This window comes from Herpailurus yagouaroundi, unplaced genomic scaffold (genome assembly GCF_014898765.1).
Source record: "Herpailurus yagouaroundi ecotype Mexico unplaced genomic scaffold, PumYag 251, whole genome shotgun sequence".
Lineage (NCBI taxonomy): Eukaryota > Metazoa > Chordata > Mammalia > Carnivora > Felidae > Herpailurus > Herpailurus yagouaroundi.
In genome coordinates this window covers 1,842,283-1,857,209 of record NW_024412468.1, presented here as the reverse complement: position 1 = coordinate 1,857,209, position 14,927 = coordinate 1,842,283, and the positions used below count along the sequence as shown (strand labels likewise).

The 14,927-nt window shown below is 40.7% G+C and overlaps 1 protein-coding gene and 1 long non-coding RNA gene across 2 annotated transcripts in view; one reads left to right on the top strand and one right to left on the bottom strand.

The window, feature by feature from the left end:
• The window catches only part of DYNC2H1 (dynein cytoplasmic 2 heavy chain 1), a 351,138-nt gene that overhangs the window by 58,590 nt on the left and 277,621 nt on the right, over window positions 1–14,927 (bottom strand). The window contains exon 86 of the mRNA XM_040460797.1: window positions 5,587–5,676. Within this exon, the coding sequence (XP_040316731.1) occupies window positions 5,587–5,676 (90 nt within the window). The remainder of the gene's footprint in view (window positions 1–5,586; window positions 5,677–14,927) is intronic.
• LOC121020784 (uncharacterized) lies at window positions 5,935–6,909 on the top strand. Its single transcript, XR_005786281.1, has 2 exons — window positions 5,935–6,535; window positions 6,705–6,909. It is a non-coding gene; the product is annotated as an uncharacterized LOC121020784 (long non-coding RNA).

The window sequence follows — 14,927 nt, the reverse complement described above, 5'->3', positions numbered from 1 at the left end:
AACTTTTTTTCTAGGTATGTCTCATAAGGCAAGGAAAACAAAAGCAAAAACAAACTACTGGAACTACATCAAACTAAAAAGCTTCTGCAGAGAAAAGGAAACCATCAACAAAAAAGGCAACCTACTGAATGGGAAACAATTATTTGCAAATGATATATCTGATAAGAGGTTGATATCCAGCATACATAAAGAAATAAACAATCCAATTAAAAAATGCTCAGAGGATCTCAACAGACATTTCTTCAAAGACGACATGCAGATGGCCAACAGACACATGAAAAAATGCTCAACATAAGTCATCATCAGGGAAATACAAATCAAAACCACACTGAGATACCACCTCACACCTGTCTGAATGGCTAAAATCAAAATGAAAAGAAATAACAAGTGTTGGTGAGGATGTGGAGAAAAATGAACCCTCATGCCCTGTTGCTGGAAATGTAAACTGGTGCAGCCACTCTGGACAACACTGTGGAATTTCCTCAAAAAATTAAAAATAGAGACACACTGTTAGGTATTTACCAAAAGAAATTGAAAATACTAATTCAGAGGGATACATTGACCCCTATGTTTATTGCAGCATCATCTACAATAGCCAAGACATGGTTGTAACCTAAGTGTCCATCAATAGGTAAATGGATAAAGAAGATGTATGCATGTGCATGCATGAACACGCGCGCGTGCGCACACACACACACACACACACACACACACACACACACACACACACACAGAGGGGAATATTACTCAGCCATAAAAAGGATGAGATTTTGCCATTTGCAACAACATGGATGGACCTAGAGGGTATCATGCTAAGTGAAATAAGTCAGATCGAAAAACACAAATACCATATGATTCTGCTCATAAGTTAAACATAAAGAAAACAAACACATGAATAAACCAACAAAAGCAGAATCAGACCTATGAATACGTAGAACTGACAGCTTCCAGGGATGTTAGGGATGGGCAAGTTGGGAGAGGGGGAGAGGGAGGTACAGGATTCCACTTATGCAATGAGTAAGTCACAGGAGTAAAGGCAAAGCCTAGAGAATACAGTTCAGGATACTGTAACAAGAACGTGGGACAGATGGCAGCCACACTGTGCATAATGCATAAATTTTTCAAATCACCAGGTGAGCAGAAAGCATATCTGTGTGGCTTAAATCCATTTAGATTACTGGACACCTGATCTATGATCTACCTTGGTAAATGTTCTGCATTAGAAAAGACTGTATATTCTGTTGATGTTGGATGTAATGTTCCATTTTTATTAAGTTAATTAAATGCTGTTCAACTCTTAGATTACTGATTTTCTGCCTCTTATTCAATTACTGAGAGCAATGTTCTGCCATCTCCAACTTTAATGATGGATTTACCTATTTCTCCTTGCATTTCTATCAGTTCTTGCTGCATGTATTTTGAAACTATTAGAAATGGAATGTTTAGCATTGTTATTTTCATAATTTGATCACCTTATCATTATAAAATAATCTTCATTATCTCCTGTTATATTCTTTTCTGTGAAACCTGTTTTGCCTGATATTAAGACAGCTAAATGTTTTTGTTGCTGTTTTGGGGTTTTTTGACTAATGTGATCATGGCATAGTTTTTCTATAATTTTACTTTTAATCTATTTGTGTCTTTATATTTAAAGGGCAATGCCTTGATGCCTTATAGCAGTCATATTTCAATTTTATTTTCTCCAATCTGATAATTTTTGTCTTTTAGTTGGTGGCTTTGAATATATGTATGTTTATAAAAATGATACTTGATAGCTTATTTTCTTATTTAGGAAAAAACTGAGCTTATAAATTGCCATGTCTTATATAAGAAAATCTTAGAGTTCAAGACAAAAATAGAATTCAGTGAGTAAAATTATGGCTTCAATTTGTTTTTAGATGAAACTTAAAAATACTGTTTTTAAATGAAAGTTCAAAAATCAGAAAATTTATTTTTTTACCATAATCATGCCCATTAAGATTATTTTTAATTACAAATATTCTAGTCATATGTGATAACAACTATAATTTCTAATCATAATTTATGTATGTGAGGAATATTTGATAAACATAAAATTCAGTGTGACTTGGTTTATCAATAGTGCTCGACTCACTGATTATGTGGTTGAAATTAAGGCAATTGTATTCTTCAAATGGATTACTTTAGGGAAAAACTGGATAAAACAGTTCTCTTTTGATAACTAAGTGGCGTCTGGGGGACTCCATGAACAACTAAATCAAGCACGTCTGATGCATGCACTACAAATAACGAAACTTAAAGAAGATATGTCGAAGACCGTGTGCACCTGCTGGCGGAACCCAGCAGCCCTCCGTGCAGGTGCCCCTCAGGTCTAGTCTCAACACCTCATTGACACGCTCCAGCCACGTGGACTGGGCCTTTTATTCCTTAGGTAAGCAAAGCCCATTCCTGTCCCAGATTCTGCACGTGCTGGCTCGTCCGCCTAGACTTTTCTCTCTGGCACACCCACGGTTTGCCTTCTCACTCAGCTCAAGCCTCTGTTCACACGTCCCCTCCTAAGAGAGGCCTCACCTGAGCACACTGGCTCCACCCTCTCCGACCCACTCACCTTCCAGCTCCCTTAACTGACACCAATCTTCTTCAGAGCATCCTAATATTAATTGGAAATACGGATCAGTTCCACTTTAATATTTGGCTAAGATCTATTACTTGCCTTCACTCTCTGGTAATCCGAGTAAGTAGATGCCGACTGTAAACAATTCCTGACATCCCAGAAATGAACACTCGTGTTTGTAAAGCACAGATGTTACTAATCTAGTAAGTGTGATGTTATTAATGCCAACCAGCCATGACATTTAGATCTACTTTACTTTATTTACCATTGTATATGGATCAGGCATTTTATATGACACTTGGAGTGAAAATAACCTCTTATCTGCTCTATAGGTTGAAATTCTTGGTCTCAAGTATAAATATGTACTTGTTGCAAGAATAAAATTTTAAAAATAATGACTGTGAAACTATTCATGTTATGGGAAGAGATTAAGAACTCTGTATTTCAGTAAGGGGAGAAACAGGATGATAATAGAAATCTAAAGAGAGAATGCAACCGCTAGATAAGCATAGGAATAATGTTGGAAGCATTTTAGGAAAAAAGTATTAATAAAAATGTAATAACAAAGTATGGTATACCTGTTTGGCTATGGTGAAATCCAAATCTTTGTAAAATTGTTTGACATATTTGCACCTGCAACATTAAATAAAACACTGAAGAAAAAAAGTGAATTCTAGGTGAGCGAGTTGTCTTTAAGCACGAGTCCTTCGAGAGGAGGTCCTAGCTGGGGCTACGACCCATCTGAGAGGAAACAGAACAATGGCCCTCAGCTGTGCTGCCTTAAAGTTTCCCGAGGAGGAAAACGTCTCCTATTGTTACCAGAATATCTAACAGAAGTCATCTTCAATTGAAACACAAAAAGAGAAAAGAAAAAGAAGAAATGAGACCCACCAAATGTTTTCTCACTTAGTAAGATTTCACAGAACGGACATTAAAAGAATACTTATTTGGGAAAATTTTCTACTGAGGTTTTAAAAATCCAGGAAGGTTAAAAAAAAAAAAAGCTTCACACGTCATTCAAGTAGCGTTTCCAGGACAGGAGTACAAAAGGAGTTTGCAGATTTACTTAAGGAGTGGATGTTACGTCCAGGTTCTTCCTAGACACTGTATTACTGAGAACGCTTTCCTGAACTGTGTGCACTGTGCACACAGGAGTAGTGTTAGTGGTAGTACCACTGCACAGTCCACGCCCCCAGTGTCCAACCACAATTAGATGGGCGTGTGGCGTGTGCAACAATTAAGTGGGAGTGCGTCATGTGCCACCCCAATATCACAGGCTCACGGGCGAAACCACATCGGGGGGTGTATGTCGTGCGCAATCCCACTCAGGCGGGCGCTTGTCATGTGCAGCCCCAATCTGGCGGGCGGGTGTCGTGCGCAACCCTGATCTGGTGGGCATGTGTCGTGTGCAACCCCAATCTGGTGGGCGTGCACAACCCAGCGTCCTTCAAGGGGGGGCAGGTGCACTCACACCAGCGCGGATGCCCACTTCCCTCGCCTGCCCCGGAGTCTGCAGCCGTGAAGAACTGAGCACAGCAGAGCACAGTGACCCAGGCAAGAGGCACAGCCAGGATCCTGTCGTCGGGTCACCACCACTGACAAATACAGGGAAAGCTGTCATGGGGTCAGGAGCCAACGTCTGGAGTTTTGCTCCCAGCCCCCTGGGGTGTTGTCCTGCGTTGTCAGATGGGACAGCCTCCAACTGCAGCAGCACCCCCTCCACCCCCCGGGCACCTGCCGGCCACGCCCCCTCCGGCCGCACAGCCCCGGCTGACCCAGAAGACTGGGCCACAAGGACAGACGGCAATGTGAGCAGGGCACTCAAGGAAACCCACCCGCAGGTGGCTCCATCATTTGCATTGCGGCGTCCCGCCCCGTTCCACGTGGGCCCTCCCGGGAAGATGGCCAACTGGAGCATGCGTGCAAAGTCGGGAGGGGTTGTGACAATGACCAGGTGGGAGGGGAAGAAACCACCGAGACCCCAACACGTCGGGTCAGCGCACCGCCATTCCATGGCAGGTCACAGAGCTACAGGACGCGGATCACACTCTGGAGTTGTCTTGCTATGCAACTAATAACCTGGGCTCTGGCAGATATGACCCAAGACTTGAGACGCCCAGAGAAGTCCTGACTGGTACGGGTGCCCAGGTTACTGACCTTACCAGCACTCACTGGGTACTTGCAGGGGGACAGTTTGCCACGACCACGCTTGCCATTTAAACATCCTCTGCCTGTTTGCTGCTGTCAACATCTGCTCATTATGCCAGTCCAGCGAGCTGCTGAGATTGGTATGCGTGTGGTAAGAGCGAGATGCAGACAAAAATTCAGGGAAGACTTTGTTGTCCTGAAAGCCAATTAGGCTGCTGTATTGTCACATTTCTAGAACCAAGGCTTATCTTGTGCACAAATAGCACAGTGGATAGGACTGCTTCCCTAAAACTGCAGATCATCACAGACCACAGACTGCCACTTACTACTCCAGATGTGCAAGCCAGCTGAGCGCACGCAGAAGTTATGAGCTGAAAGTGTTGAGACGCTACCGTCCCTGTACAAAATTTAACTCCTAAAATCCCGTGATGCTATCGCTATAGTAATAGCTCTATTTTACTGGGTAGTATTTCAGTTATGTACCCTACGTTCATTCTAGGATCATGACAACGGTTTAAGGTTTAGCTGTATATTCATCTTAAATCTCAGGGTTTGGGCCAAGATTTTTTTTTCATGAATTCTAATAGTAATCTATTTATTTGTTTTTTTTTTAATCTATCTCCTTCCCCCCAAATTAGAGATCCCTGTTGATAAGAACTCATGGTTCCCTCATTACTCGTTATTTTTAAAGAATGCTACATAAACCCTGACGACGGAATGAGAAATGAATGTGCGGTGCTTCGCGTACAAAATCACTCTCACCAGCTGTCGCACACATGTGATCTCCATACCCATGTCTGTAACACCGCGTCAGACACCGGGGTCACTGACCAATGGACCCTTACCTGTATCGCAAGGGCACGAGCCACTAGGCCTCTCAGGTACTGTAAGGGGTCTTCTGGGCCTTCCCACCTGCTCTGCCATGCCACAGGACACTGAAACAGAAAAAGGCTCCAGTGTTACATATACAAGACCTTTCAACAGCGGTGTGAGGGGGAAAATGTTTTGGCATAATCCACATTATGTGTGTCATGAATTTATTTTCTTGCAATATGTCTTTTTTTCTCTTATCACAGTAAAAATGAATGGCACAGAATGGATTCATTTGTTTCTCTCAAAAGAGATTCTTTAAAGTAAAAATTCTTGAAAGAATAAAAGCATCAACAGGCAGATACAGAGCAGCAAGCCAGTTGTCCCACGACAATACTTAGTCCAGAAAGAAGTCACATCAAATCCGACAAGTTCATTTTATCAGTGGTCAAGAATGTTTAACAAGTCTTGGCTCCTACAGACATTCCTTAAACTATAAACAGAACAAAATATAATAGAACTTCCATCCCAAAACCACACTCAGAAGAGAAGACATTTAAAAAGTACTCTAAATTAAAGTTAAATAAGTAAATAAAACCATTCTACATCAGTTTTCCGTTTAACATCTGACCTCATTCTCCACTGTGTACACTTCTTTCCTGCACAATATAAGTTAGTTCATGTTCGTCCTATCACACCTCTTCTGTGAGGGTTTGCTGGACTTTGCAAACATGATAAAAACATCACTCAAACTTCTGAACTTGAGCGATAAGGAGAGAACATCGATGTCACACCCCAGAACACTGATTGTGTAGTTGAGAAAAAACACTGTAGAATGTATCAACAATGCATGGAACACAAACATGACGATGGGAATTCAGGGTGCAGGACGACCTTCGGAAACATGTGGTTCCGTTACCTTCCACGTGTAAAGTGAGCCTTCTCAGGAACGTGCCAGAGAAGTGCCGGAACTGTGCTTTGAAGGTGTGGGGAGTTTAACATGACTCCAAGTCCTTCGACACGTCTCCCACTGAGGCCTGACCTGGGCGCTCCTCTCCTCAAACGGGGGTCCTGTGACCACAGCAGCAGTTTCATGTACAGTTTCGGGACCAGGCCTCAAGAAATCGATTGCTTGTATTTTCTGTCTTTTCAGACTTTTCAGCTTGGAAGCCATCCACCATTGGTGAAGCCCAAGTTTTGGAGAGGCCCATGTGGCGACGGGCTGAGGTTTCCTGCTTCCAGCCGGCACAGACTTGCCAGACCTGTGACGGAGCTGTGTGGAACAGACAAGCTTTCTTCACCAAGCCCCACCCAAATTTCAGGTTTTTAAGCTGAAAATAAATGAATTTTTAAAATAATGTTTAACCCAGGAGATTTTGGTGGAATTTGTCATATGGCAAGACAACTGATGCAGATTTCGGTACCTTCCCGTCGACAGTGAGGTCAGTGTCCCCCAGTGTGAGGACGAGCTCAGCGGCAAGCTGGCAGGCAGGATGAGGCACAAGTGATGCCATGTCGTGGTTTCCAGGTCCAGGCCTCACGATGAGCACCTTTCATCGTCTGTGTCGTGGGGCATACCATCTCAGAACCAAGATACGACGCCGTAAGGGAGTGAAGCGGCCCGAACGGAGAGGCCCACGGAGACATGCCCCCACGAGGAGTGACAGTGTCTCCATCCATCGTCCTGCGGAGTTCCCAGCCACTCATCAGCAACGACATGCCAGCCTGTGAATGGACATCTTGCAAGAAGATCCTCTGGGTCCAGGCTGAGCAGACGCAGCTGGTGTCACACGGACCAGAGATAAGCCTGCCCCACCAGATCCTGCCAAAACTCTACATTCATGAGCTAAATACGTCGATTCTTCTTGTTTTCAGCCATTAAGTTTAGGGATCATTTACTAGGTAGCAATAAGTAATTGATACACCAGGCTTTCACACTCTTCAGTATTCTGATTTCTTCCTGTAGAAAGACAGCTTCTTTTCCTGGCTTATTACCTAAATGGTATGTTACTGCAGACACCCCCAACGATCCCCGCCAGCTGGCACACATGCCTTGGTGAAACCCCCTCAGCGGGAGGATGAACTGGTTCCAGTGACTGGATTCTGATGGAAGAATACAGCGAAAGGGATGGGATGCCACTTTTGAGATTACATTACAACATACTGTAGCTTCTGTGCTCTCTCTCTCTCTCCCGTGCTCGCTCTAGGGGAAAAAGTTGCTAGGCTGTGAGCCTGCTTATGGAGACATCCATGGACATATGATCAGTCCCCCATCAGTAGGGCCCAGAGGCCCGCCAACAGCCAGGCTGCTGATGCCCTTGGCAGCTGTGAGGACCACAGCCCTCCAGCCCTCCTGGTTGTGGAGGTGCAGGAGACCCGAGTACTCGCTAAGTCACACGAAGACTCCTGAGCTGCAGAGACTGAGACGCTATATATTCTGGTCATTTATACCACTCAGTTTTATGGCAATTTGCTATGTAGCAACACGTAACAGAGAGAGTTAGCAATATTAGTGTCAGGGTAGTTAGCTACCCTGTGTGTCAGTCAGGTTACTACACTCCACTGATGTGGAAGTCTTGATTGTTCAACTCGGCACTTCCGTAAGGAGTGTGGAGAGTGCTAATCTGTGAACATGTGCAGGACGGGCAGGAGTGTTCAGGAAACTTTTCCAAGAATGAAAGATCTGGTGGGCACCCCTTCTCTCCTCCGCATGCACACAGACGCTCCCACAGTGGGGATGAGTGAGAACACCCCCACCTAGCTGGCTAACGGTGCACCTCCCGTGCTGAGCTCACTGGCGGCCGTGCTCCAGCCAACCGGCCCTCAGCCTGAGTCCGTCTGCCGCACCGTCACAAGCAGGACACCGCAACGGCAGCGCTGACAAGGGCCAGTGACACTTCCAAGTGACTGCTGCCCTGGGGAGAAGAAAAGATAACCAAACACACCTTCAGCTTCGACTGCAGCCCTGGCAGTGGGCTGGGGGCAGACACCTGGGCTGACTGCAGGCCCACCTCCGATGAAACCTGGGGGGGACAAGGCTGGCCCAGTGCCTTGTACTTCGGCACTACTGCAGCTCTGGGAAACAACCGGTCCGACCAAACTCTAGCCAAAGGTGCCCCAGACTGGCTCATTAAGAACACAGGGACCACACCCGGCCCACAACAGGCAAAGACAGCCTCTGCAGACGACTGGCCTGAAGGCAAAGGGATCTCGGCCACAAAAGGACACACACAACACACGTGGGAGACACCTTGGAAGGACACGCCAGGGCCTCTTCCTCATAAGGACACTAGTTTCAAGAGCAGGAGACATAGCCAACTTTCCTAATACACAGAAACAGACACAGAGAGTTAGACAAAATAAGGACATAGAGGAATCCATCCCAAATGAAAGAACAGGATGAAATCATAGAAAGACACCTAAAGGAAAGGGAGATAATATGCTTGATAGAGAACTTAAAGTAATGTCATACATGAATTGACACTTCTCCAAAGAAGACATCCAAATGGCCAACCAACATGAAAAAATGCCCAACGTCACTCATCATCAGGGAAAGACAAATGAAAATCACACTGAGATACAACTTTCCACCTGTCAGAATGGCTCACATTAACAACTCAGGCAACAACAGATGTTGGTGAGGATGCGGAGAGATAGGATCTCTTTGGCACTGCTGGTGGGAATGCAAACTGGTGCAACCACTCTGGAAAACAGTATGGAGGTTTTAAAATAGAAAATTAAAAATAATTAAAAATAGAACTACCTACGACCCAGCAATTGCACTACTAGGTATTTATCCAAGAGATACAGGTATGCTGTTTCGAAGGGACACAGGCACCCCCATGTTTATAGCAGCACTATCGACAATAGCCAAAGTACGGAAAGAGCCCAAATGTCCATCGGTGGATGAATGGATAAAGAAGATGTGGTAGAGTATTACTCGGCAATCAAAAAGAATGAAATCTTGTCATTTGCAACTACGTGGATGGAACCAGAGGGTGTTATGCTAAGCAAAATTAGTTAGAGAAAGACAAATATCATACGATTTCACTCATATGAGCACTTTAAGACACAAAACAGATGAACACAAGGGAAGGAAAGCAAAAATAATATAAAAACAGTGAGGGGGACAAAACAGAAGAAACTCTTAGAGAACAAATAGAGGGTTGCTGGAGGTGTAGTGGGAGGGGGGATGGGCTAAATGGGTAAGGAGCATTAAGGAATCTACTCCTGAAATCACTATATGCTAACTAACTTGGATGTATTAAAAAAAATAAATAATAAAAAAGAATATACCTATCAATAATTACTTTATTGTGAATGGAATCACACTCTAATAAAAAGACAAAGGGTGACAGAAGGGATGAAAAACCAAGACCCATCTATATGTAGCCAGAGGAGATTCCTTTTAGACCCCAAAACACATGCAGATTAGAAGTGTGGGGATGGAAAAACATTTCTCATACAAATGGAAGAGAAAAGAAAGCTGGGGTAGCAACAGTTAAATTGGACAAAATACACTTTAAAACAAAGACTGTAGGGGCCACTGGGTGGCTCAGTTGGTTAAGTGTCTGACTTGATTTCGGCTCAGGTCATGACCCTGTGGTTTGTGGGTTCGAGCCCTATGTCAGGCACTGCAACGACAGTGTGGAACCTGCTTGGGATTCTCTCTCTCCCTCTTTGTCTGCCCCTACCCAACTCGTGCTTGATCGCGTTCTCTTTCTCTCTCTCTCAAAATAAATAAACAAACTTAAAAAAAATGACACTATCCAACAAGAAGACACAAGAATTGCAAATATTTATGCACCCAAAATGAAAGAACCCAAATACATAAAGCAACTATAAACAAACATAAACAAAATAATCAATACTAACACAATCCAAATTCATTCTATGAGGCCAGCATAAAACACACAAAGACATTACAAAAGAAAAGAAAAAGGCCAGTATCACTGATGAATACAGATGCAAAAATTATCAATAAAATATTAGCAAACCAAATTCAGCAATACATTAAAATAATCACTCACCAAGATCCAAGTGGAATTACTACCAGAATGCAAGAATGGTTCAATATCCACAAATCAATCAACTTACCTACTTTCTAATTCTAGAACACTTTCATTACACTCTAACAATAATCTGTATCTATGTAGTCACTTCTCTATTTCCCTATTAACAGAGGATGATTTTTAATTGATTTTAGCCTTCTGTAATTGCTTTCAATGATATTTTGCAGTTTTTATTGTAAAAGTCTTGCTCTTTTTTCTTAATTTATTTCCCTGTATCTACTCTTCAATACTATCATAAGTGGAATGGCTTTCCTAATTTCCTTTTGGATACTCTAAATACTAAAATCTAGCATTCACTGCTACTGTATAGAAATGCAACTGACTTCAGTATATTTATATTCTTATTGTAACTTTCATATTCATTTTCCTAATGATTAATGATACTAAGAATTTTTCACGTTTCCTTGTTATCTGTGTACTTTTTTATTTTTTAATTAAGTGTACTTCACACAGTTTTATCTTAGTTTCACGTGTACGATATGATTCAACAATTCTATACATTACTCAGTTCTCATCTAGATTAGGTGTACTCTTAATTCCCTTTATCCATTTCACTCATACTCCCATCACCTCTCTGCTGGCAACCACCATTTTGTTCTCTGTATTTAGAGACTTTCTGATTGTCTCATTTTTCCATTGCTGATTTTGTTTCTTGAATTGCACACATGAGTGAAATCATACAGTATTTCTCTCTCTTATTTCACTTAGCACTGTACCCTAGGGATTCATCCGTGTTGCTGCAAAAGGCAGGATTTCATCCTTTTTTACTACTGAACAATATGCCATATACATACACACACATGCACACACCCTATCTTCTGTATCTACTGATCTGGATGTGTGTGGATGAACCATCCACATCCTTACACCATACACATAAATAAATTGAATAATGATTAAATACATAAATGTACCTGAAACCATAACAATCCTAGAAGAAAACAAATAGCAATTTCTTTAACATCATAGAAAACGCTTTTCTAGATATGATGCTCCTCAGGCAAGGGAAACAGAAGGAAAATTTTGGACTACACCAAAATAAAAAGCTTTTGCACAGAAAGGAAATAATCAACAAAAGGAAAAGACAACACACTGAATGGGAGAAGCTATTTGTAAATAATCTATCTGATAAGGGGTAAATATCTAAAATATATAAAGAACTTGTACAACTCTACACACACACACACACACACACACACACACACACACACACACACAAACCAAATAATCTAATTTAAAAATGGGCAGAGAACCTGGATAGACATTTTTCCAAAGAAGACATACAGATGGCCAAAAGATACTTCGAAAGATGCTCAACATCACTCATCATCAGGAAAATGCAAATCAAAACCACAATGAGATTCCACCTCACATCTGTCAGAATGGCAACAATCAAAAACACAAGAAACAACAAGAAATAAAAATCAAGTGTCACCATGGATGTATAGAAAAAGGAATCCTTGTGCACTGTTGGTGGAAATGTAAATTGGTGCAGCCACTGTGGAAAACAGTATAGAGATTACTCAAACAATGAAAAACAGAATTAACATATGATCCAGTAATCCCACTAATGGGTATTTACCCAACAAAAATGAACACAAGAATTTGAAAAGATACATGCAGACATGCAGACACCCCTATGTTTACTGGAGCATTATTTACAAAAGCCAACATAGGGAAGCAACCCAAGTGTCCTCCCATACATAAATGAATAAATAAAATGTGGTATATGTATACCTTCTTGTTAAAGTGTCTAATCAAGTATTTTTTAAAAATTTGGAATGCTTGTCTTCTCATTAGTAGTTATACTTCAAAAAATTTCTACATACATGTTCCTTTGTGGAGTATGTCTAGTTAATCTTTCTTCTGTCTGTGGCTTACATTTTATATTCAAAACAGTATAATCAATTTGGGGGTAATTTTTATATGTTTGGAGATACAGGTGTAGGTTTTTAATTTTTTTTGGCTTTGGCTCTTCAATTGCTCTATACTATTAAAGAGATTTTCCATTCTCCCTTTTAATTGACATAGTTTATTTGGTGAAAATCAATTGATCATACATCTGTGGGTCTTTTCCTGGACTTTATTACATTCCATTGAGCTATATATCTATTTTTATACCAATACCATAGTGCTTCGATTGTATCTTCCTAACAGTTCCTGAAATCATGCTAAGATCTTTCATTTCATTCTTTTCCAATACTATTTAGCATACACTAGGTCTTTTGTATTTTTGCAAAAAAAAAAAAAAAAAATTAGAAGCAAATGTTAGTCACTACAAAAGATTATGTAGTGGTTCCGATTGGGGTTGTTTTGAACTTCTCAATTAATTTGGAAAGAATTAACATCTTAACAATACTGGGTCTCCGGATACATGAACACAGTACACCTTTCAGCGCATCTTTCCATGTATTTGACTCATTTACTATCACTCTTCAAAGCTTTGTGGTTTTCAATGTGTACAAAAGTGTTACACATTTTTGGTCAATTTCATCCTGAAATTGCAAGTAGTACTTTTAATTTCAATTTTCAATAGTTTGTTTCCAGAATATGTATCATTTTGACATACTTACTCTGTATCCCACAACCTTGCTAAATTTAAATGTTCTTACTAGCTCTGGAACTTTTTTGTACATTCTGTAAGACGTTGAAAATAGATAACCATAAGTTCTGCAAATAAATACAGATTTCCTTCTTCTTTTCCAGCCTTATCTTTTTTTTTTTTTTTTTTAACTTGTCATGCTAGCTAGACCCTTCAGCCCAATGCTGAATAGAAGCAGTGAGAAAGGACCCTGATGCCTTATTCCTGGTCTTAAGAGGAAAGCATTCAGTCCTTTACTATTATGTTAGCACAGCTTTTTCATGGATGCCCTTTATCTGGTTGAGAAGGTCCATTAATCCTGATTTGCTGAAAATTTTAATCATGACTGGTCGCTGACTTTTGTCTAATGCCTTTTCTGTGTCTATTGAGATAAACATGTAATTTCTTATTAGTCTACTAAAATGATAATTAACATTGTTTTTTTTTTAATTCAACCTAACTTGTGTTCTTAGAGTAAATCCCACTTAGAATCCATTTTTACATTTTGTTGAATTTTGTATTTTTGCAAAAACAATTAGAAACAAATGTTCAATTTGCTAATATCTTGTTAAGTTTTGAGTCTATGTTCAAGGAAGTTAATCTACAGATTTCTTCCATTACAATACCTCTGTTAGCTTTTGCAATCAGGCCATGCTGGTCTCAGAAAGTGTAGTGAAATATTCCTGCCTCTTCTATTTTCTGAAAGTGTTTACACAGAGTTGGTATTATTTCTTAAGTATTTATTACATTTCAGCAGTAAACTCTAAGAGTTATGGGAACTTTAATAAAATTCAACTTCTTTAATAGGGAGTAGAGGCTCTCTGTCTCTCCTTGAGTGAGCTTTGGTAGTGTGTATCTTTCAAGAAATTCATAAAATTCATCTCAGTTGTTGAATTTATCAGCATAAAGTTGTTTAAGATATTCTATTATCCTTTGAATGTCTGTAGAAACGTAGTGATGTCCCTATCTTATTCCTGATACTGGTAACTTCTGACTTCCTTATTTCCTCGTCTTTCTTTTGGACTAAGTAAAGCATATGTTTCCATCTTATGTCCTATATAGACTCATCATGCATACCTCTGTGATATTTGTATTTGTTGCATTGGGATTTATAGTATACATCTTTTTTTTTTTTTTTTTAATTTGCATCCAAGTTAGTTAGCATATAATGCAATAATGATTTTGGGAGTAGAATCCAGTGATTCATCCCCTACATATAACACCCAGTGCTCATCCCAACAAGCGTCCTCCTTAATGCCCCTTGCCCATTTAGCCCATGCCCCCCCACCCTCAACACCTCCAGCAACCCTCAGTTTGTTCTCTATATTTAGTAGTCTCTTATGTTTTGTCCCCCTCCTTGTTTTTATACTATTTTTGCTTCCCTTCCCTTACGTTCATCTGTTTTATTTTTTACATTCCACATATGAGTGAAGTCCTTTGATACTTGTCTTTCTCTGACTAATTGCACTTAGAATACCCTCTAGTTCCATCCACATTGTTGCACATGGCAAGATTTAATTATTTTTGATTGCCGAGTAATACTCCATTGTATATATATACCACATCTTCTTTATCCATTCATCTGTTGATGGACATTTGGGCTCTTTCCATATTTTGGCTATTGTCAATAGTGCTGCTATAAACACTGGGATGCATGTGTCCCTTTGAAACAACATACCTGTATTCCTTGGATAAATACCTAGTAGTACAATTGCTGGGTCAT